Below are 23643 nucleotides of genomic sequence, written 5' to 3' on the forward strand. Positions count from 1 at the left end.
ATTCTGTGTACAGCCTGCCTCTGGGCTCTCCTGCTATTGGGGTTTTTAGCAGAATGTACATGAGGGTATTTTTATGAAAAAGGAGGAGAAAAAAACACCAAATGTCTGTGTTTATGTAGACCTTTATTTTTTTCAATCATTACTGGAGGCATATACCACTAAGAAGCCCATAATTACATGGTACATTCCTGTCACCTCATAATCAAATTTATCAAAAAGCAGAAGCTGGCTGACCCCTTATCCCTTTAAACTACATAGACCACAATGCAAAGCAGAAAGTGACATCACCCATCTCGGCACCGGTCTGCTGCCAGTCTGCCACAGACAGCTGAGGATTTCCAGACGGGGGATCCCGGCTCTGCACGGCCTTATATTGTCGAAACGTCGGAGTCTATAGTGTGTTAAAATGGCGAAAACGTACGATTATCTCTTCAAGCTGTTGCTCATTGGAGACAGCGGAGTCGGCAAGACATGTCTGCTGTTCAGATTCAGCGAGGACTCCTTCAATACCACCTTCATATCCACAATAGGTGAGAACCCTGCAGCCGCCCCTGACGATAAATCTGACATAATGCATCATACATCAACTGAATACAATGCTTTACTGCATTGCACTAGTGGTGGTCAATATATAGTCGTAGTAATACCTGTAGGGTAGTAATTCTTTAGACCCACAATGTTTAAAGGGGCATTAACTGCAAAAGAGCAAGACAATGGGACTGAGACACAAACTGTAATGATCTCCTGTCCTTGGTGGCTCATAGACACCAGTAAGGTTAAATATAGAATGAGATCAAAACTATAGTTATGATGTTCGATCTTTTGGAAACCTTGTATGTTTTTTAAATGTTTTGTAATATCATGTAACTAATCAATGCAGTATTATCAGCCTATACCGTTCTAGCTGTGTTTGTTTGTTCAAATGCAGGAATAGACTTCAAAATCAGAACAATAGAGCTGGATGGAAAGAGAGTCAAACTTCAAATTTGGTGAGTGTAATTTGAGTAGGCTTTTTTCTCTTTTTGCGTGACACGAATCTGCCCGTTTACCTTTTAAGTTGATTTGATGTTTTCAGGGACACTGCAGGGCAGGAGAGGTTTCGCACCATCACTACAGCTTACTACAGAGGAGCAATGGTAAGTCCGCGCTTCATCCTACACTTCCTCCCATATCACAGGGTCTGCAATATTGTTTATGAGGATGATGTTTTTTCTTCACAGGGCATTATGTTGGTCTATGACATCTGCAATGAGAAGTCCTTTGAAAACATAAAAAACTGGATTAGAAATATTGAAGAGGTGAGCTCTGAATTGAAACTTGTATTAGTAGTTTAACTAATATTTTTGCATAAAATGAATTTATATTTGGTACAAATTGCTGTTTGGTATTGTTACTGTGTACTGAGAGTAACCTACGTACAACTTTGCATAATGAGTCATTTAACTTCTCCCAGCATGCCTCGTCTGATGTGGAGAAGATGATCCTGGGTAACAAATGTGATATGACTGACAGGAGACAGGTGTCCAAAGACAGAGGTGAAAAAGTGAGTCTCTGCAGCCAGTCATTACTAAAACAGTCTCAAACAAATTGGAATGCATGTGCATGTTTCCAATTTGCACTGAGTGACACTAAGATTGTATTTTTATCTCACTTAGCTGGCTATTGATTATGGAGTTAAGTTCTTGGAAACCAGTGCAAAGTCTAGCTTAATGGTAGAAGAGGTAAGCAAAAAAATGTAACCCTCAAAGCATCATGCAACATGACTCATAAATATGTACATTTAACACTTTGTTTTGTATTTCTGTCATTCTAGGCTTTTTATACCATGGGAAGAGACATATTACATAATCTGAGCTCAAAGACAGTAAGTGGTTAAGAAATTCTTATCATTTCCACAGGGATGGATGATGTGATCACTGATCACTGATGTGATTTTTGTCTTTTTCAGTTTGATTTATTCACTGAAATCTCTTGAAACAGTCTTCTGACTGTCCAGCCATTTTTCAGATGAGAGAAGAGAGGAGCTGATAAAAATGTTGATATGCTCATTTAGGGTTTTTTCAATTATTCCTGCACTCACAGCAATTAACCTTTGCTAGCAGTAGCAAGAACTTAGCAGCCTTTATATGCCCTGTGTTTCGCCTCTCAGGCTACAAATGAGCTACTGCCCTCCCCTCTGATAGGTAGGTGCTCTTATGCATGTACCTGCCGCCTGAGAGGAAGACTGCAAGTAAGATCTGGGGCTGGAAAAAAATCTCCAAACGCCTCTGCACTTTTTTCAAGATTCTTTTTAATTAAATATATATTTTTGTTTATGGTCAATATTCTTAAAAACAATCAATAATTGAACGTCATTCAAACATAAGGCAGTAAAGGACAGTGCTCTTTATTGTAAAGACGCATATACAATATTTATCATAAAGTGGAGCATTCTCTAGTGATGTTTTATTTGACATTAGTGTATTAATAGTATATTTCACACATAGCATTTCTCATTTTTGGAAAGCCTGATAACCAGTTTCATAATCATGTTTATTTGCTAGATTGATATAAATATAAATGCAGGAAATTGTTTTTTTGTTGTTTTTTTTTTTTTTTTGGAACACCCTCTGATTTAATGTTTATCTTTCCTTGCTAGACTGACAACAATGCCGGAGGAGCAGGCAAACCAGTCAAGATCACAGAGAAAAAGTCGAAAAGAATAAAATTCTTCAAGTGTTCGCTCCTCTAGGCTGCTCATCTCTAGTGTTAGTGGCTCTAGCGTGACTTTACTGTTTTGGAGGGTTCCTGCCTCCCGGGCGTCCTCGCAGCTGCGGCAGCAGTGGTCATATTCAGAGGGCCTTACTGCCCGCTGAAGCTCACAGGTTCATGAGTGGTTGAGATGCCATCCTGATCTGCTGACCAAAAGAGGATCAATGAGGAATGACGCCTGATACTGTATATCCGCTCATGCAAAAGACTTGTGCGAGATCGCCAGCATTGGTTTGTATCTGGCTCTGCAGTGTCTGTTCACAGGAGGCAGTGATCCTGTTGGCATTTATAATACCTCGGTTGGATCTCATGAGAATATCTGTTACACATAGTTGTCTTATAAATGGGGAAAAAAAATTTAAACATTCAGATTCTTTCATAAATTGTAGCATTGTTTTATACACACTACCCATTGTCATATTTTCTATGACAATGCTGTCTTATCAAGTCTCAGCATTGATTGTATTTGTCTGTGTAAATTCATGTATATTAATAGGCCTTTAGTCTCCGATGGCACTGGCATCATTTCTATTTGTTCATGTGTGCCAAGAAGGAGTCACAGAATTGTGATAAAGAAGACAAAAATATGTATAAATGTAACCAACTGTATTCTGTTATTATTTTTATTGAAACCTTTATTTATGCAGGTTTCTGTGTCAAAATGAAACTGTGAAAGATTGTTTCTTGGGAGCTGTACTTACTACATATTGTTATGCGATTGTCAGTATTTGCATGAAAGCTAGGGTTACCTTTGAGTGGATCATTATTAAGCACATTTTACAGTATAAAGAAAAGAGAAATGTTTACAGACAGTATTTGAAAGTGTCAGTCGTATATAGGAAATTCATGTTTTTGCTGTTCACATAGTGTATATGTCAGCACAACTAACTGTTGTGTATATACTTTATTTTCACCTTAAACTGTAGACATCCAACAGGTTCCCTTTACATCTCCAACATGAAAACACAATGACTGGGGAAAGCTGTAATATGAATGATTCAAAGCTACTGTATGTTACACCAATGAAAAGTAAAGACAGTAAAGAAAGTGGATTTTTAGAGAGAGTTACTTTGATTTTGCACTGACAACTAACATTAACTGCATGACTGATAATGATTTTTCATTAGTCATTCTATTTTTATCATTATTGTGAAAACAGTTTCATAAACTCAGTGGTGATCTCCAGTTGATGGCAGGCCACCTTAAATTTACAGTGCTCTGCACCGCTTGTAGCATTCAGTTCTTCTTCCTCTTGTTTTTTTTTCTCATTCTGTTTTATTATCCTCTGTTACTGCTTTCATCGATCCCCTCTCTTTGTGGCTCTTATTTCTTTTCCTGTGCAGCATCTTCTCTCTTCTCAGCATCCATCTTCTTTCCCATGTCCTCCCCTGCCACCCTGCAGGCTTCAACAAGGTCTCTCTCACTGCTAGAGGCTCTCGGCTCCTTGCTAACCATCGAGCACTTTGCTTTCCTCTCACTTTCATTCCAACTCTGTGACCTGTGAGACGGCATATACGTTTCATCGGCTACAGTCAAATACTCAGTAGTGTCTGAGAGGTTCCTCTTGGCCTTCATCTTTGTTTGGTCTTCCACGGGCTCTGTTGCCGGAAGAGCTCCCTTACTTTCTAAAGGAATATGATCAGTCTGATCTTCCTCCTCCTTTTTATGCTCTGCAGCTACAGTGCCACTTTGAAACTGCTGGGCAAGTGTTCTGACTGTTGACACTTTAGGCATGTGACCAATGGAGCTGGGATGCACCTGGTACTCCAAGTTTGCTGGCCACTGATTTGCTGTTTTAGTGACCTGCTCCACCACTGATTTGTAATCTGTGGTTTGCACCACATCATCACCTGCCTCGACTGGGTTATAGATGATGCTGCTCATAGCTCTCTCCCTTGTGACAAGGGATGTCTGGCTTTGGCTTTCAGTAGGGAGATATCGCAATGATCTAGTCCTCTTTGGGGAAGAGGAGGTTCTTTGTGGCAGTTGGTCCTTCTGTGTGGGTTCAGCTGCTTCCTCTGATTCATCAGGCGGGCTGACAATGATGGTGCTCATAGCCCTCCTCTTTGTCAAAGGAGAGGTGGGTTGGTCTTCGACTGGATAGTATCTCAAGGATTTGGTCCTTTTTGGAGGGGAAGAAGGCTTTAGTCTATCCTTATCTGTTAGTCTATCTAGCAGCATTGTGCTGCCTTGTTTTATGTTAGTTATGGTCTCTTGACTTGATGCTGAAGAAGGAGGCTTTTGTTCACATGGAGATATGAGAATGTCCACACGTGAACTTGGTGGTCGCGATCTCTCCAAACCACTAATCTCTAAGGTCTGACCTCCTTCCTTTGTGTTGAGATTACAAATACTGGAGGCTTGCCGCAGACTCCTCTGTCTTTCTACACCAGTTTTAGTTGTCTCATCCGTGTCCTTCTGCTTTGCTGCAAACTCCTCCATGTCCATATGGAAGCGGTAAAGACTGTAACCATCAGCACTGTTAATACTACCCTGGCGAAGTAGGGAGGAGGGGTCACACACAGAGGAGTTTCGTGAAAAGGTTCTGGTCAGCTCCAATCTGTCCACCCCTGCAAGCTTTTCCAGGGCGACTGCCATTCGTCCATGGATCTCCTCCAGTTGGGCCAGGCGCAGATCCACCGTCTGCAAGGAGGCCTTCATAGTGTTCTCCCTCTCATTTACCTCCTCTAGACGCATGGACATATTCTCAACTCTACAAAGAACACCAGAGAACAAGTTTATGTAAGTATAAACTGTAATCAACACGCTTAGAAATGTCTATGCTACACTTGAAAAGGGGGGTTCACCTTTCTGAGGTAACCTTGATGCGTTCATCACTGGAGGACTGCTGCTCGTCCTCCTTCTCACGGAAATATTCCTCCACACACTGTTCTTCAAACTCATACAGACTTTTCAGCTCCTCTGGATTCAGCCTAAGCTCTGGTAGAAGCAAATCATGGCATTTTATTTGTTTTGTGATCCGGGATGAGACTAAATTTAATCAGAGTCCTGATTTTAAAGGTTTCAAAGTACATCATGTATGTCATTTAGCCAGTGAAATGGTAATTTAATTAAATTGCGTGTATTTGTTTTGTATCATTAGAGGTGACTTACTGAGTCCGCGGTCCTTCTCATCCAGCTCTCCTTCTTGTTTCTTCCTGGCACACCGCCGAAACAGCCTGTTGAAGAGGATGTAGAGGTGGCTGAAGATGATGAGAGGGGGCGGCAGGATGGGACGGTCATGGAACGTCATGATCAACTGATATCTCTGGAACTTCCACACCTGGTTGGAAATGGACTTGACCTCGAAGAAAGTGTTGCTGTGGGACAGGAAGACCAGTGAGTACACACTGTCATAGTAGATGTTTCTTAGAAAATAATAGAGCTGTTAGACCAGAAATTGGGGCATATATTTACTTGAACACTGCAATGAGCAAGTTGACCAGAAGAATGTTTGCCACCAGTAGGTAACAGGCCATGATAGCAGGTGTGAGCCAGGCACCGGGGATACATGGAGGCAGTTTCTTCCCATCCTCGTCATATAAATGTTCACCACATGGAGCTGTAAAGGGAAAGAAGTATGTAGCTTTAGATCTTTATCCTGAGATCTTTAGTTAACCAATATGAATTGCATTCTTTACTCACGGTTGATTTCCATTGCATAGACTTGGAGAAATTCCCAGAAAAGTGCAGTCACGTAGAAACATGGAGAAAGCATTAAAATCAATAAACATTGGATTTTTATATCATGCTTCTGTCAAGGTCAAGCTGATGTCCTTGCAAGAGTGGACTGGTGTAATACATTTTTTTCTCCAACTTGCCAGTAATCAAACAGTAAAAATAATTGCTGTACTTTATGTCTCAGGCCTCTTTTTTTACTTTATTTTTGTGTGGTAAATTGGATTTTAAAATTACTTTAGAGCTTTGTTCGGCAAAATCAAGAATGTGGAGCTTTTGTTTTAAAGACTGAGGGAATCAAACATGCAGCTTTCAATATCAACAGTATATTAAATCAAACTCCCTCAGAAAACAACTGTTTTGATATTTAACAACCCTGCTAATTTAGGCTTTCAATAGCTGCTTGTTGCCTTCACCCTGACAGAAGAAACACTGACAGAAAAAAAACTTGAAGGCAGATGATCGTGATTTAGGAGATGAGATAATAAAAACTATTCTATTCTGCTCTTCCTCAATGGAAAATTATTGCCATGTATTGAAGAGCCTATTATAAATGTGCCAGCAGATGGAGACAAAGTATTGAGGGGTTATAGTGAAATGTATTATTACTAATCCTCACATAACTTAAGACATTAATAGAAATAAGACGGAAATTAATATAACACTGATCATCTGCCCAGAATCAGGAAACAGAATCTTACTATAAATTCTAGTCTTACGGTCTATCGAGTCCGCAAAAACCTCTCCATAGATCATCCAGTAGGGCATGTAGAAAATGTTTCTGGCCAGGCGCCATGTTGGCTCCTCATCAGGGTGAAGGATGGCTTGCCGAGCCACCCCAAAGCTCATAAGCACCACCAGCATGATCACCACAAAGTACATCATATCTATCATCTGAAAGACAAGAAACGAATATAAATATGAACTCAGTGTGAACTTCTGTTCATTCTATTTGTATGCATGTCCTGTCATATGATGTTCCCATGATTTATTAAGCTCAGAGTGAAACACTAAATGTTATTACCATCTTCCCTATCATCATCACATAGGGTCCCAGGTATTTGTTGACTCCAAAGATGTCCAATATGCGAATGTACCAGAATATGATGTCAATACAGTAGATGACTCTGCCGTAGCCCATATAAGGTTCATGCTGCAGCCGTAGCATTAACCCAAGAAGGAAGGTGGAAATGGCAGCTAGGTCTGTGATGTTCCAGTACTCCTCCAGCCACACACTTATCTTCTGTTTCAGCTTCCCCGGCTCTGACATCAGAATCTACATACCAAGATTTAAAGGTTATGCGAAATATCTAACACATAAAATGACTCTCGAATTGGATCAAATTAATCATATATAATGGCTTGTACCTGTCTGACTTTTTCAGAGCCAAGTGTGAGGATGTATGCAATGACCGTCCACTCTTGTAGAGATGGCCATCGCTCCATTTTCACCAGGATTATGTAGTTGTACAACATTAAATAGCCCAGATAGCAAATCTATTGGAAGAAGAAAGTATCAATATGCTGTGCACGTAAGTCACTACACTCTAAGTTTAAAAAAAGTATAAAAGTATAAAATTTTTCTTGTGTACATAAAGGAAACTTACTGTGTTGAACCAGAATTTGGTGAATGGTGCATCATAAAACTCAAAGAACCTTTTTCCAATGGGGATTTTGCGGACATTGGTGTTGCCCTCTTCTTCATCCCCCTTTCGGGAAGTTGCATCAGCATTAGGGTCCTACAACGTAACAGCAAACTCTCTGTTTCAGCTTATGATTTGTCACACTTGACAAAGAAAGGCCTATAAACAGCATGTGTAAAATAAAATTAATAAGACAGGGTCAGTGTGAACCTTGCTGGATTTTGTGTCGTCCTCCCTGTCTTTTCCCTCTTCTTTGCCTCCAGGTGCATGATAGGATGCATCATCTCCAAGACGGAAATCCAAAAGAAGAATCAGGGGAGGAAAGATGATTCCAAGAATAACCTAGGTGAGAAAATGATCAGTTTTTATAAGATACAGTGAGTTTGTTGTTTATTTACAGTGAATTATTTTACTCGTACACATCATTATTGTGAAATATTTTTTATGGGTGCCTAGAGGAAAACATTTTGCGACGACAACCTTGAGGCCTGGATTTTTGCCGATCCTTAAGCAGCCCATCCACATATCAGTGAGCAACATCTGGCTGCAGGTGTGGGCAATGAAGTCACGTTGTTTAGCAGCCACAGCCAGCTTCAGACAGGTGGAGTTACTCCAGTTAACCAGCTCATATGTTAAGAGTTTCATGGCCACCTGTTCATCATGCTTGTAGGACTGGTCCAATAGCTCATAAGCCAGCTGGCCAAATTCTCTATGAAAGAGACAGAACAATGACATTAATTTCTATATAGCAAATAAGTTTGAGGTCACAGTGGAGCTAATAAAACAAAAACATACAAGCAGAAGTGTGAGAAGCAAAAGAGAAGTTAATTAAGATAATTACATAACAGATGTTATAAAGTGAGCCTAAGCTGTTTAGAGTATTGGACAGGAAACCAATGTAAAGGTGCTGCAATTAGAGTGATATGCACCTATCTTGAGAAAATACCTTGTGACACTACAACTGAAACCTATGTGAGATATGTTATATATACTGACCTGGAGTTGTTCTCCAGGTCTTGGGAGATGTCATCCACCAGTTCACTCTCAGAGCACTCATGGGCCATGGCTTTATACAGTTTACAGGCCACCAGGGCTTTCGCCATAGCCTCTTCTCCACGCTGCCACAGGAACAGCGCCATCTTCTGGCGCTTCATCAGCACTGCCCACAGCATCAGCTCGTGGAAGGGGAACTTAAATCGACAGACCTCAGGGTCATCCACATCAATTTCCACCTCTTCCTCTTTCTTCTTTTTGGCCTTTTTCTTGCCTTTTGTCCTAGGTTCGTCATCCTAACAAAATGAGAAAAATGTGATAGATTATTCTGCTGTGTGGATTGCATTGTTTCAGCTACTTGACTGTATTTTGTTGTGGAAAGGATACCCCACCTCCATTCCTAGAAGCTTCAGAGCCTTTGGCTGCAAGAAGAGAACCAAACATGATAATTAATATCAAATGTTGCTTAATATGATGAACAAGCCATTTTCAATTATTTTCTTCCACTCATGCATACCCTTTTTAGTCCATACAAATTATTGTAGAGGTTGCGGAAAGCCTTCCTGGTGTAATTGCTCCTGTAAGCTCCACCCATGAAGCACTCCAGCACCAGACCAATATCAATCAAAGTGATCTGATAATCTGGAGGAAGGTTTCCCTGCAGAATCACCAGAGCAAGTGTCTCAAGATAATATATAATCTGAAAAACTCTGAAATGTTAGACATTATGCAGCAAAAACATTTAATGGGAACGATCATTTTACCTTTTTGACGTCTCTAACCATGGCATTAAGTGTATTAGCAGGGCCAAGTTTCTGTGAGAAGTGACGAGCGGAGAGGAGAGGAGGATGAAGAAGGTTAGTAATGAGTGTCAATCTTTTTTTCATCTTTGTCAGAGCTGTATTTTGAGGGATTCAGAAGTGGTCTCATTTTCATTTGTTGCAGTGTGTCAGGCCCACCGTGTTGTATAACTCCTCCAGTCTGGGAATGGTGAGGAAGTGGTGAATATTAACCCCATTCTCAAGGAGAAGTTTGACAAAGTCCACTCTGTCCAGCACAAGAGCATCCATCATAGCCTGCTCCAGAGAGTTCACCTGAAAGAAAGTAATACATAAGACGGATGGATTCTTATTTACATATCACAGCCTTCATTATATTCATATTTTAAACTGAAGTGAGAATTTTTGTCATAAATCCCTCTCTTACCCAACGAATCAACTCCAACTTCCTTGGGTCTGTTTCCTCCGGTGGTTCAGGCTTTGCCTTCCCCTTCCCCTTCCCCTTCTTTCCCCGGGTTTTGTTGCGAGGAGCGCTGGCAGGACTCTTTTGCTTCTCCTGGGCCGGGGCTACAGAGGTTGCAGTGTTGGCCATGGCACCGGCAGGCTTACCAAGCAGAAATAATTTAAATAAATAAAGCTGTCGCTCCTTTTTGCTCAACATATGAGTCTTCTTTCTGCTATTAGTATTACTGGATTACATTAAATCATTGGAATTGTGTGTATCTGAGACACACACCACAGATCTTTCTGTCCTGCTATATGTCGAGAACACACTCTGTTGTTGAAAGATCCCTTCCAGACATGTTTGAAGACATATAAAATATGTTATATTCTGTTTTGAATAATAATTCATTCCTGATATGATTTTTCCACCAAAAACAGTCATCTAGTGTCAAACTCTGCACTTACATCATTATGCACAGTGAAGCTCAAACATCCGCGTGAGGTAACAATAAGCAAGACACATTTTTGTGTGGAGGGGGACTTTAAGCCACTCTATTTCAAATGATTTTTTCATTTTCAAAACCAAATTCTTCTACATCCTTGCCAACTTTGCAACTGTAGTCCACTCGTGTGGAATTATTAATTTACACTATTCAGATGTGAGCACCACTCACTGGTAAATTGTGTCCGTAAACAAAGATGTGATTGCGAGCAATATCCACTCTGTTCCAGGCCAGAGCCAAGCTGAGCTGGTCAGCTGCTGAAGCGTTCGTGCCTGATGCAAAGGAAACAGAAGGTAGGAGAGCGAGAGAGAGAATATCTATCATGTAGTACATTGCAAGAAAAGTACTGCTGTGATGTAACAGTACACATACTATTGAGATAATACCTTTTAACAAGGCAGTAAGAATGGCCATTTCAATATCTTGTTGTCCCTCAGAACCCATTCGAAAAACTGTGATCTACATGTTAGGAAAAAACGAAAAAGAGAAGAAACAATTTCAGACGTGAAGTCATATACTGTAATGGTTGAATCAGTTAATAACAAACCACATAAATAAATGGATGAATGAATGAACGAGTGAATTCGTGCCAGGAACGTATTCCCACTCTCACTGTAGCTGTAAACATGTGGTGTCAAGTGATGGGAGATTCTTTCAGCAGAACTCTGTGGCTGACCCTTCGAGCACGAATTTTCTTGTCAGACAGTGTGACAGTGCTTTCCTTGTCATATACTTGACTATATCAAATGAAATTACGCTGACGGGTCTGTCACATGTGCAGCCATGATAAATGGATTAGGTTGGCATGAATATGTGGCACGGGGCCAGAGATGTCAGAGTTGGTCTCGGGATGCGTTAATAATGAGCAGCCTGCAGGAAGGCTGAAAACTCAGACCATTGTAGGGTGCGTTGTGTGCTTTGTGTGCGTTGTTGTTTTAGGGACTTTTGTAATGGTGAACTCCTAATTTGGTTAAATGTTATATCCTGGTGTTACATCACAGCAAATTTCTGCCCTCTAAATAAGTGTTTTTATTTGTCTAACCCAGCTGTTCACATGGGATGCATTTAGGATGAAAGGATTATGTGGGGACCAGACACTGACACTGATTCACCTGTAGGTTACTCATGGCACTTTAGATTAAGAGCAGGCAATAATGTGGCCTCTTAGTTTTGTATAAAGAGCTCAAACAACTTGTCACATTGTCTGGGTCAGGTATCAGTGAAAACTAAATGGTATGCAAAAAAGGCCACAAGGATATGATCTTTGAAAGCAGTTTAAGTTGCTTATTTGAGTGTGTTGGAGCATTAGGCAGTCTAATACATTGGGGATAGAGTCGCTGGCGAAGTGATAGCGCTCTGGGGACTGAAAAAAAGCCTGGGGAGTGGAGAGAGAGGAACCTGGCTGAGGATTAGGGAGATGGATCCTCTCCTCCATCTGTGTGCTCCATGCTTACTGTGAATGGATGAAGTAAGAGCCTCTGCTAAGCAGGTGGCAGTGTACGCTGATCTTTCCCACCCAAATGTATGGAGTCTGGAGATTATATGCGCTGGATATTACAAACTACTAATCACTTCACTTATGCCTACGGACATCTGCTGGAGATGCACAAATGCTGCCGTTAATTATGTACCAGGGTCTGCAGCAAACACTTTGGAGAAACACTCTCAGCTCAGGTATTAATCTGCTATCTGTGAAGACTCTTACCAGGGTGTGTGCTTCGTCGTGGAGCCAAGAGCTGTATTGTTTACATTGAAGCAAACAGTTAAACACCACCACTTTACAGCTGTGTGCTTATACATGAGGGTTGATGATGACAGTGAACAGTGAAGCTGTGAATGCCCCAGATTACGTGACATACCATGCATGACCACAACAAGAAGGAGAAATGACAAGCATGTTGTGGGGATTATGTTTATTCAATATGTTAATGGAAAATACACAGATGAATGGAATGGATGAATGACAATGGAGACCAGATGCTTCACAACTCAGAAATATTTATTGATTGACACAGACATTTTATTTTAAATACAAGATAAGTGTGAAATATGTGGAGCTTAAAGATACTAACACCTTATTTTTCAGTTTTATGAGGGTTTTATGAGGGTTTTACTCAATTTACTCTTCTACTCACCAGTTCCCTTTTCTTCATACACTCCATAACCATGAGCAGGATCTGCTGTGATTGGCTTTTGCTATAGTTGAAAGTCTTCTGAATGGTCACCAAAAGTTGCTCTCTGACATCATCATTAACCAGGCTGGAAGAGAAGGTGACATTTCAGCTTTTTACCAGAGGAATAATATCCAAGTGCAGCAAAGGAGAAATCATCTAAAATCTCACCCTCCGTCCTCTGAGAACTTGTGCGCGAAGGAAATGATGTCAGAAGCTCGGCCGCTTCCGTCACACACCACCACGGGGATGGGAGGCTCGTCTCTCAGACTCTCCAGTGCAATGGAGATCACATTAGGACCTCCCTCCACTATCAGACACACTAGAGGAACCCCCTGACCCAAACCTGGAACACACACCCAAAAATAGTCCGTTTATCAATAAAGTGTCACCTTATAATAACAGAACTTTGGGAATGAAATGTCGAAGCAGAACGCACTGATGTGATGTGTGAACAGACAAACCAGAGGAGGGAGGGAGTGAAGTCAGTGGTGACAGCTGAGCATCCCTTTGCTGTCCCTGCCTTATCCGAGCTCCAGGCATAGGATGACAAAGGGAAGCCCACAGGTCACAGAGGAGCTCTCCATCCACATGTCCAGCAAGACTCTGGCTCACACTCACACACCATGGAGGATGGAGTATGTTTTATGACGTCTGCAGAGCACTGTGGGACTTACGCGTGTTAATCTTCTGCAGGGAGATGTGCTTCTCCAGCAGCCGACGGAGTTTGACCTCAGAGCCGTACTTCCCACAGGTGCCGTTGTCGGTCAGGATGAAGTGAGAGTGGCTGTTGTTGAGCACAGCCAGCTTGCTCAGTGGGTTCGCCATTGTCTGATAGGGTCTGTTTACCTGGAAAAAGAAGATGAAATTAGTTTTTTAATGTTTCAAAAATAAATATTAGTAAAAAAGAAAACTAAGTGCAGCTGCAAATGTTCTCACATCTTTTCCGATGAGATCCACTTTGTTTTCCAGGATCCCCCATGGAGCTATTCCTATTGCGCACACTTTCCCCCGTGACTTGGAGGAATGGTCCTTTAAGGCATCCCCGACATGACGGATCACCCCTAAGGTGTAAAGAGCAAAATATAGCAACATGAATAATGACTCTTTCAACTGCCTAATGGGGTTGCATCATGGGACACACTGTGGTTACTGCACGCAAAATCCACACAGATTGTCATGTGTGATGAATTTTCCCACAAAAGCTCTAATTACAGTGCTTAAACCTGTGACAATGGGTTGATCAAATCTCCCCCAGGAAATTGCAAAATAGGTATTACGTAATGACAATTTAGAGCAAAGGTAATCTTCTAATGTCACCAACTGTCATTTGTTAAGTGAACATTAAAAGCATTATCCTGAACTGTCAGCGTCCTACCTGTGTTGACTCCACCGGTGAAGATCCAAGCTCCGGTGGTGACGGCTGCTTTGATCAGGCCTTTACCAAACACTTGCTTGAGTTTGGGCTGGAGGTCAAAGTTCTGGAGACCTCCATGTACGGAGATGAGCAAGGTGGGCAGCTCCAACTGCCAGTCCTTTACCATCAAATGCAGGAGGTTGTCAGGCTTGGTGTCATAGCTGACTCGAATATACTAGGAATGAAAAGAAGGGGGAAGTACAGTATTGTCACTTATTTCTAATCAAACCACACAGTCACTTTGATTGCTGTAAGTTCTACATGTTTTAAACAGAGTGTCAGATGTATAAAAGCTCTGTATAAAGGCCACATCACATCTTCTCTCATGCTGTTGTAACTCCTGACAAGATCAACTATGTAAACACAGTTTAGTAATTTTTCAATGTCTGAGACTTACCATGGCCTTGTTGATGAATCCTCCGCCCTGGAACTCGATTAGGCCAAAGGAGTCTGTTGGGTAGGTCCTGGTGTGCTTGATCACACTCCATTTATCCTTTGGAGTGTCAATCTGCACCAGTTGGTTTGTTTCCTCTACTGAGTTGGCACCAGGAGGGATGGCCACATGCTGCGTTGTCAGCTGACCACAGGCACATCTAGATAGATCACAGAACAAGCATCACTTAGTCAACATGTCCGTCCTTTGTGGCCTGGTCCCTGATTTCTCATACTTCCCAACTGTTTATTCACAGACATCCCTGAGCAATATACTATCCAGTGTTGTCAAGGGTATGAACCATGACTAGAAGTGAATGAGCCAACTAAGTTGTTTAGTCTGCTCATGAAGGCTGTCTTTTCCTCGAAACACACATTGCAACAGGCTCTTTCATGACCGTGCCCTTTTCTGGGAAAAGCATGCCTCGACGAACAAAGGGCTGCTCTCAGCCTGTTCTCAGAGCCCAGGATAGTAACCGTGTCCTACAATACACACTGGAATTCTTTTAGCCCCGATAATTGTCTGATAACCTGTAGTCATAGGTGTCATGCTTTAGTAAATTAATGAATAAGTAGAGAGAAATGATTTCTCATTTATTCAAAACATAGTGAATATGGAGCTGAATGTCATCCTTATATTTTAATTTACATAACACAGGTCATTTGAATTACCTGGTCGGGTCCTTGGTGGGAAATATGTGAATACATTCTCTTTTAAGAAAGTTCCTTTCAATCCAAGCTTTTTGTGCCTGTCACGAGAAAATTGAAGAGAGAAAAAAAATGTCAGCTCACATGGTGTCATACCACAGTCACAGGGAGATCATCTTTGCCGATATCTGCATTTAAGTTTCACTATCAAAATCCTCTTAGTAGTAATCCTGGCTAAAAGATGATGGCCATTTGCCAATAAATATGAAATATGAAATACAGTTTATATTGTGTGTCGACAGGCAAAACATTGTATACAAGGAAGGTTGAGCATGTTTTGCTGCTCCTGAGATTATTAGAGCACAGCTGATGTTGATTAACAACTCTTCAAAATTAGACACCTTTCATTGTCTGCTGGAGCTTGATAAGCAGCCAGTGAAAAGCATCACACAAAAGTATGCACACACACTTTGTCAAATCCTGCTCTGATGTTTTTCCAGTGCTGGGTAAAAATGACCAGTTCAAAGCAAAGTTTCTCTGAGGGGCCATTGTTGACCGTGGAGGCCCAATTAAAACTGAAGCATTGGAAGCAAATCTTTCCAAGAAAACACTTGGAAGTTAAATGAAAAAAATCATAATATTTAACAGTGTTAATCGCATTAAAATCTCTATTTACTTTACCTATGAGTCTGAAGTCAAATGAGTATAAATGAAAGACCATAGTTCAACTCTAGTGAAGTCTTGTGAACAGTAATCACAATCACATTAACACAGTACGGTTACTGTTCTCGCTCTCTCTGTATCACAAATGCACAAATGGCCTCAGCCAGCGAGGTGCAGCAGCACGGTGGCTGCAAAACCTAATTTTTTTGGTTTATATGATGCTCTCATAGTATCTGCAAACAAGTTATTACTTGATCAGGTCTGTCATTTTTTACAACCTGTCTACACAGTATGAATGTATATATATGGCTTGTTAATGAACCTGTTAATGTAAATGTTTGTAGATAAAATGTTCTTTACATATAGCTTATTACATATTGCACATTATTTATTTTTCACTACTTATACTTACTATTTTATCATACTTGATTTTTTGGGTTGAGCTGCAACAGTACTTTATTCAACAGATTTGTATTCCTTGATACACATTTTTCATCCTTCCCTTCATACCTATATAAATAAAACATTTTTTTCTGCACCCCAGTATTGTTTGCTACTGCAGTGAACTGTTTTTCCCCCCACCAGATTCATCTAATTTTGTCTTGATCCAAAACAGTCATCTTATAATGACTTGGTTGAGTAGATAAAATCACTAAGTAATGTTTTGCTTAATCAGTAAATACAACAGATTTTTTAAAAATACACTGATTTCCTTTTTAAAACTGTTGAGTTGCATTTTTGTATTTTCCTGTTTAAAGTGTTAAACTATTTGTTTGCATGAAGACTTTAACTATGAATAGCGTATGTAAAATTAAATAAAAAATACTTTTACCTATAGGTTTTTGTAAAAACATCACCATTTTGTTGTATTTTCAAAAAGTCCAACACATAGCGTGGTTGTTGCTGTCTGCCTTTGTCTCAGCAGTTTTCCATCTCAGTACTATTATGCATCATTAAGCACCCAGAACTCATACAGTGCTGCCTGTTTACATTCATCTGAATCCACTCTCTAGGACCTATAATTTGTTCTCTTGCCACTCTAAAATTTAACAAAATTTGTGATGAAATTAAGTTTAAAAAAAGAGTTTGTTGCAGTTACAGAATGTAGATACACTTACGCACAGTCTTCTGTCTGAGCTGCAGAGTCCTAGCTCTAGTGCTGCTGGAGGTTAAGCCTTGAGAGTCGAGAGGGAGTCTACAGTCTGCTGCTCCCCTACTAGAGCTTTCTCCTGGTGCTGCACTCCCAGTCAAGTGCTCTCATTGAATACCACAGGACATGAAACTTCTTCACTTTATGAGGACCAGTTAATATGATGAGCATGTGAGCAGGGTCTTTGTTCGCCCAAGTCTCATGACTCCAGTTCAAGGTAATCCTTTTGGGAGTCCCATGACCCCTTCTCCATGCCCACAGGGTATTTTCATCCTTCGCTTGAACAAGGCACAATAAATCTACTTTGATAACCAGCCCCTAATCTCCCAATTTGTTGAAAACTCCTTTCTTTGTGTTCACTTCACAGTGTGGAAGATCTTAGCTTGTGTGAGGAGCAGACTGGCTAACCTAAAAGCACTGCAGTCTCGTTCAGAGGCTCCCCAACTTTTCATTTGAAAATTTTCACCCCCTCCAACTTCTTTGATTTCAACCCAATTTGCATAATTGAGAGAATTGGATGCAGGCATTCTTTTGGAAGGCGCCTTGTTAAGACATGACTGGTCTCCAGTTGGGGGCAAGGTCAGTCAATGCTAATTGTAGTTAATCTCTATTTCCACCCACCATGTTTTTGTAGGAGGAAAAGAAAACTCAGCAGATCAGCTATTCAATATTCTCTTAGTCCTGCTTTTTCATTTTGGTCATGTTAAGTGGATTTGCATTTTAAATCTTCAGAGCTTTTGTATAATAAATAGCCTTCCAGCAGGCTAAAAAAGGATATTACTGTTTTAAAAAATCACTTTTAGCTTATTGGCTGCTGTCTGATAGCCAACAATTTAAACTGTAGGCTGAAACAGATCATTCGGTTATCACTAGGCTTCTGTCTGTGTAGGGAAAAGTCAAAGCTGACCTATATAGATAATAAAATGAATCCTATTTATTATACACATTGGACTCAATGTAGTAATTCAATTAAAACTATTTAGGACTATTAAGGGCATTCAGGCGCTTGCTTAAATTGCTAGAGGAAGGCATTAGGTGAAATAGAAGCTGAGATGGAGTTAACAAGCACAAAGTTGTAGACATCCATTTTAAACCTTCCTCATGTGAAATGGTTTAATAAGCTCTCCTTTTATGGTTGAAGTGAGCAGTTTGAGCTTGACTGTAACTCACAGTGAAAAAGACAAGGGAGGTTGGTGGTTGATGACTCAGAAAGACAGAGAGAGAAACCTAACATCCCCTCAACTTCCCCCTTTTGGTCCTGCTCTGGTAAAAAAAAAAGCAACGCACGTGGGCCGCTGTTAATTATAGCCAAAGAAAACAAAGCGCATTTCCAGAAGGGATTGGTGAGTATGACGCAGTTATTTCAGCGTACTTAAACTCATTAACCACAGCAATTAAAACCAAAATCCAGTCAGCAACCAGCTGCCTCGTTAAGAGCTGCCTTTGAGCACTTAGCAGCAAAAACCTTAACGAATTAGATACTGCAGGATCAGATTGTGTCACACCAAGCAAATTTACAAGACTTAAGACAAGCCTCGGAACAATAAACAACATTCATTCCAACATGCAGAATTTACTGAGAGAATGATCTTTCAACAAAAGACAATTGTGTGAGATGGAAATTAGAATTTCTGGATCACTGAAGAGGACACAGAAAAGGTATAAAAGATATTTATGAAATTTCTTTTTTTATTAGCTGTACTAATGCAATGATGCTTTTCCTCCAAACTGTGCCTTTTGCATGACACTATAACACAGTACATTGCTCTGGTTTTATATTAATGTGTTTTCTATCCTGAAGTACTTCTGCCAGTTTCACAGTTTTGTGTTAGTCAGGACACACATAATCCTTTGCTTTGACCACATCTTTTATAATATATAATATATCCATTTGGTTTGATTCATCATTTAGGTACAACAACCCAGCTAAGTTCGTACTTGAGTAATGAGAAACCTATTTAACTTTACTACGAAAGCTGCACCATTTGAAGATGTTACTTGTTTAACTTTTATTTTTCACAAACTTTCCAAACTCAGACAAAATTCACGCTCAGTCCTGAACCTGAGCCTTGAAGCTTTTTGAGGATTCTTGGCCATCACCTGAACAATACAGTATTTGTGTTAGTGTTAGTCAGGACACATATAGTCCACGTACACTGTATGCCATACATTCATGCCTTTTTGCGCTGGAATCACATGGTCCTGGTCTCCTGACCCACAGCTTAGTGAGCACATGTATTCAATGCAGCTACGATTGCAGGGACTATTCAGCTCCAACAGTCATAAGGAAAAGGTATAATGATGGCTGTATTTCTGTACGTTGACATCTGACCTGGTCAATTTTGAACACATGCAGTTGTTGACAATTGGTGGCTTTCTAAAGTTGAGTAAAAACTAAATTTGTCAAAAGGACATGTCATTTGTTCTGAATATTGTAGTAATGATGGACTTCATACAACAAAAGCCAAGCAAGTGAGATGGATCAGAAAGGATTTGGGGATCCTAATGGAATGTGATGTCACCAGGGTTGAACATAAAAGCAACTAATTGCTCGGCTTTGGTATTGAATGGCGATGTGGTTAGAGCTTGATGCAATGTGACAAGAAGGAAAACCCATGTAGACTCCTTCACTGTCTAAAAAAATATTCCAGACTCATGGTCAAGCCCACGTGGACTGAATAAAATGCTGCCTTTCACATATTTTCACTTGAGGGGAAAGATATTTGGACAAAGCGACACACTCGAGTTATAGGCTCTGGATAGGCAAATTTGCATTAACTGTGAAGCTAACTGTTTTCAGTCAGCCCTGTTTGTAAATGCACTCATTGTCCTCCTGGGTTTGAAAATCCAGTTAGCCATCACATGAGTCCAACATGTCACTGATTATCCCTCAAGAGTTGAGGGAGTCATGAGACATGTTTTAAAGCTGCTGATTTTCTGTGTTTTCCCCCAAAGGAAAGTCTGACTGAAAAAGAGTCTAAATTTTGCATAAAATCAGGGAATAAAGATAGTGCTTATTTGTGAAAACTATGAACAGGTATAAAATCTTTTTTGTAGAGAGAAGCATTTCCTAGCATGGAAACAGGCAATAACCTAACAATTCTAAATCTCACAGATTTATGGGGTAACAAACTGTTTTAAAGGTTTTGACGGTGGTTAGTAAATGCATGCCTTATATGCCATATTATACTTTAAATAACTAGTACTACCACTGCAACACTCAATTAACAGATGTGATTTTGAGTGTTTGTATGATGCTGCAACATAAATATAGAGTGTGTCTAATAATAGCCAATCAGTAGCAAATATATCACCTTGTTTTGACATGTTATTGTATGAATTTGCCATCTCCATAGCAGAATTTAATCTTCAAGGCAATTTCCCTTTGCTTTGACCACATCTTTTATAATATATAATATATCCATTTGGTTTGATTCATCATTTAGGTACAACAACCCAGCTAAGTTCATACTTGACGTATGTAATGAGAAACCCATTTAAGTTTACTACAGAAAGCTGCAACATTTGAAGACGTTACTTGTTTAACTTTTATTTTTCACGAGCTTGGCGAACTCAGACGAACTTCATGCTCAATCCTGAACCTGAGCCTTGAAGCTTTTTGAGGATTCTTGGTCATCACCTGACCTGAGCCTGATGCTTACATCACACAGTCATATGATCTTGCAAACCCAGAGTGAAAATTGTTGGATTTGTTTGTCACATTTGAGTTGATTTTGTTGCCTTTGCAGTTTTTATTGATACAGCTAATTTGGTTTAAGTTTCCGAGCACAAAAATCATCCGTAATTATTCAAACTCATCAGGCAACCAATGCTTTCAGAACATTGAAACTATTGAGTGGAAAGCTACTAATTCTCAGTAAAAGAGGTAAAAGATCAGTAGAGGCTGGTGACCAGTGTAAATAGAACAGCACAGATGGACATGAATTCTTTACTAAGTTCATTTATGGTACCAAAGTAATATCATGTGAACATATATAACTGACCTTAGATAAGGCTCCCAGCAAGCAACATTTTTAAACAAGTGTCATCCACCCAGACTGTATTCAAAGAGGTATTGCCTTTTCTCATGCCTTTATTTCTGATTTACCATACCTTGGATGAAAAATAAATCCTTCTTCATACCGTGACCCACTGTAAATAATTAAGTATGCGTCTATCATTTGAATAAAGTTGATAAAATCCATGATTATCATAACAACATGACAAAAATGCGTGATCTGAAAACAAAAATGCACAATGTTATCTCTCAGCAGTCCTGTCTGTGCAGCCAATGAGTTTATATTTAGCAACATATCCGATCTCATTAAAAGTGCAGTGGTATTCAGCTGAGAGCCATGACACTGCTGACTGCTTCACAGAGTAAAACCTCATATAAACAGGCTGTAGATTATACAAAGAATATTAATCTCACCAAATAATGGTTGCTCTAATTTATAGAAACCCATCACACTAAATTCTTTTAATGATGTCAGTGTCAGGTTTACCGTTGAAATGTACATCAGGAAGTCACAAATGAACAGTTTTCCTCAGTATTTAAAAAATACCTATTTGCTGGAACATTTTGATGTTAAATATGGATGTAATGTACAAAGGATGAACTTGAAAAGCTTTATGTGTTTTATATTTTACAGTTTATTTTCCATCTTCATATTTTTTGTCCCTGGAAAACTAGAGGCTTTTAAAATTGTATAGGTTTACTTATCCTTTATTTTAAACAATTTAAATAAGAAAGTGTTGTTTTTGTTCTTTGTCCTCCTCAAAATTTCCCCACTGTGCTTACATGAATCCACAAGTGCAACACAAACTGGGTTAGTTCGTAGTGTGTGTGTGTGTATGTGTGTGTGTGCTCTAATCCCAGCATACACTCATTGGCTTGGGAGCAGAAGCACGTATGTATATAAAAAAACGCATCTTTCTTGGTTTCAAGGACATGTTAACAGGAGTGTGTTAATCATATGAAAGCAGACTTTAGAAAGATATAAAAGTCCTTAATCTGTCATGGCCATGGTCGGTCTGATACTGGGCCATTATGAAGGATTAAACTGCAGCACTGGAGTGAGCGGCTCTTGAAGCATGCTCAGCTTCAAACACCACTTAACAGTAAATTTGCAGGGCTTGGAGTGCAGACCATGCACACCAATATACGACCAGCATTCCTGAATGGTGCATGTCAAAGAGGCTCTGAAATGATAGGTTAGGAACTACTGTGGACTCTGGCCAGCTCATAGTAATGGTTGCATGTGACATGCTGTGCAACACAAGTCATTCACAGAACATGTCATATGGTTTCTGGATACAAAAATTTAACAAAGATAAAACTTTTTTTTTTTTACAGCAACTAAGATAAAGTGCAGCTGTCATTCAGTTATAGATAACTTTTTCAGAACAACACCAAACATTTACTTTCAAAATGAAGGCCACAAATATATTTCAAGAGAAACATCAAAATATCATAACACAATTTTTTTCAAGACAAATGAAAACACTCCAGGTTAGAGCCAACTCAGTGAGGTGATACAGACTCACCTGTTGAATGTGACAGAACAGGCTGCATCTTACCTTCTGCGAGCCAGATGTGGAGCGTTTCAGGGAGGACCGCTTAAAGGTACTACTCTGGCCCTTGGGGTCCATGTTGAAGACTTAGAATTTAAGTCAAACTGACTTAGAAAGGGATCCTTTGAGACTGGCGACAGGTCAGGGTTCAGCAGCAACGTCAACATTACAACCGGACAGAAACCCACTACAGAACCAAGGCATGACAGCAGCCTCTGGATTCATACTTAAAAAATGATCAAAGTTTCACATCATTAAAGGTTTCAATACTTCTCTCTCCTCTCTGCAGCTTACTCCCGACTGACAAGACAGAGATCCCAGCCAGAGATATAAATCACTCGATGACACACTTGACACATAGACCCTTTTCCTCTGCCGGGCATCCCATAATCAGGCTTAATGCAGCCAGCTCTTACGAAGCCTCAGAGTCTAATGGATAGAGATTTAATAAATGGTTATTGAAGGTAAATCTACTTTGGCACACCACAACCCCAAAAAAGGCTTAGAGAGAGCATGCAAGCTGTGAGGCTAAAGTTAGCCGGCGGAAAGCCAAAGGTTGTCCCACCAGATGAGGCTCAGTGTGTCTGACACGGAAGACAGGAGTGTCCCAAACAGAAAGGTATGCACAGATGCAGAGTATAATACAGAGGCAAAAGCCAGAATTAACACACAATGAACTCTAATTTCAGTCTGCTAGAAGCCAGTTCTCTGGGAAAAACACAACAGGAATATTTTCGTTGATTATTTGCACACCTTCTACCTACTATGTTGTTAAACTCATTCAGAAAAAACTTTCA

The 23643-nt window shown here is 40.1% G+C and overlaps 2 protein-coding genes across 3 annotated transcripts; one reads left to right on the plus strand and one right to left on the minus strand.

Moving 5' to 3' along the window:
• Positions 1–287: 287 nt before the first annotated feature.
• On the plus strand, positions 288–3809 carry LOC122874329 (ras-related protein Rab-8B-like). The gene is made up of 8 exons (XM_044192013.1): positions 288–530; positions 929–989; positions 1076–1136; positions 1221–1298; positions 1454–1543; positions 1656–1721; positions 1814–1864; positions 2639–3809. Exons 1-8 carry the CDS (start codon positions 407–409, stop codon positions 2729–2731), a joined length of 624 nt encoding a protein of 207 aa, XP_044047948.1. The 5' UTR covers positions 288–406; the 3' UTR covers positions 2732–3809.
• On the minus strand, positions 3641–23150 carry LOC122874333 (transient receptor potential cation channel subfamily M member 1). Of its 2 annotated transcripts, none has more exons than XM_044192022.1 (27): positions 22853–23150; positions 15484–15560; positions 14777–14972; positions 14341–14554; positions 13902–14026; positions 13640–13811; positions 13134–13308; positions 12927–13050; positions 11178–11250; positions 10963–11063; positions 10272–10448; positions 10025–10159; positions 9830–9880; positions 9583–9723; positions 9458–9487; positions 9069–9361; positions 8553–8781; positions 8283–8414; positions 8037–8168; positions 7798–7926; positions 7454–7705; positions 7131–7323; positions 6397–6417; positions 6169–6313; positions 5866–6071; positions 5559–5691; positions 3641–5464 (listed from the first exon to the last, which is right to left on the minus strand). In XM_044192022.1, exons 1-27 carry the CDS (start codon positions 22922–22924, stop codon positions 4075–4077), a joined length of 5118 nt encoding a protein of 1705 aa, XP_044047957.1. In that variant the 5' UTR covers positions 22925–23150; the 3' UTR covers positions 3641–4074. The 2 variants fall into 2 exon arrangements, with proteins under 2 accessions (XP_044047957.1, XP_044047958.1); XM_044192023.1 differs by having other exon boundaries at positions 7149–7323; positions 22853–23149.
• Between the last annotated feature and the right edge of the window lie 493 nt (positions 23151–23643).

Source organism: Siniperca chuatsi, linkage group LG4 (assembly GCF_020085105.1).
Source record: "Siniperca chuatsi isolate FFG_IHB_CAS linkage group LG4, ASM2008510v1, whole genome shotgun sequence".
In the NCBI taxonomy this organism is placed as follows: domain Eukaryota; kingdom Metazoa; phylum Chordata; class Actinopteri; order Centrarchiformes; family Sinipercidae; genus Siniperca; species Siniperca chuatsi.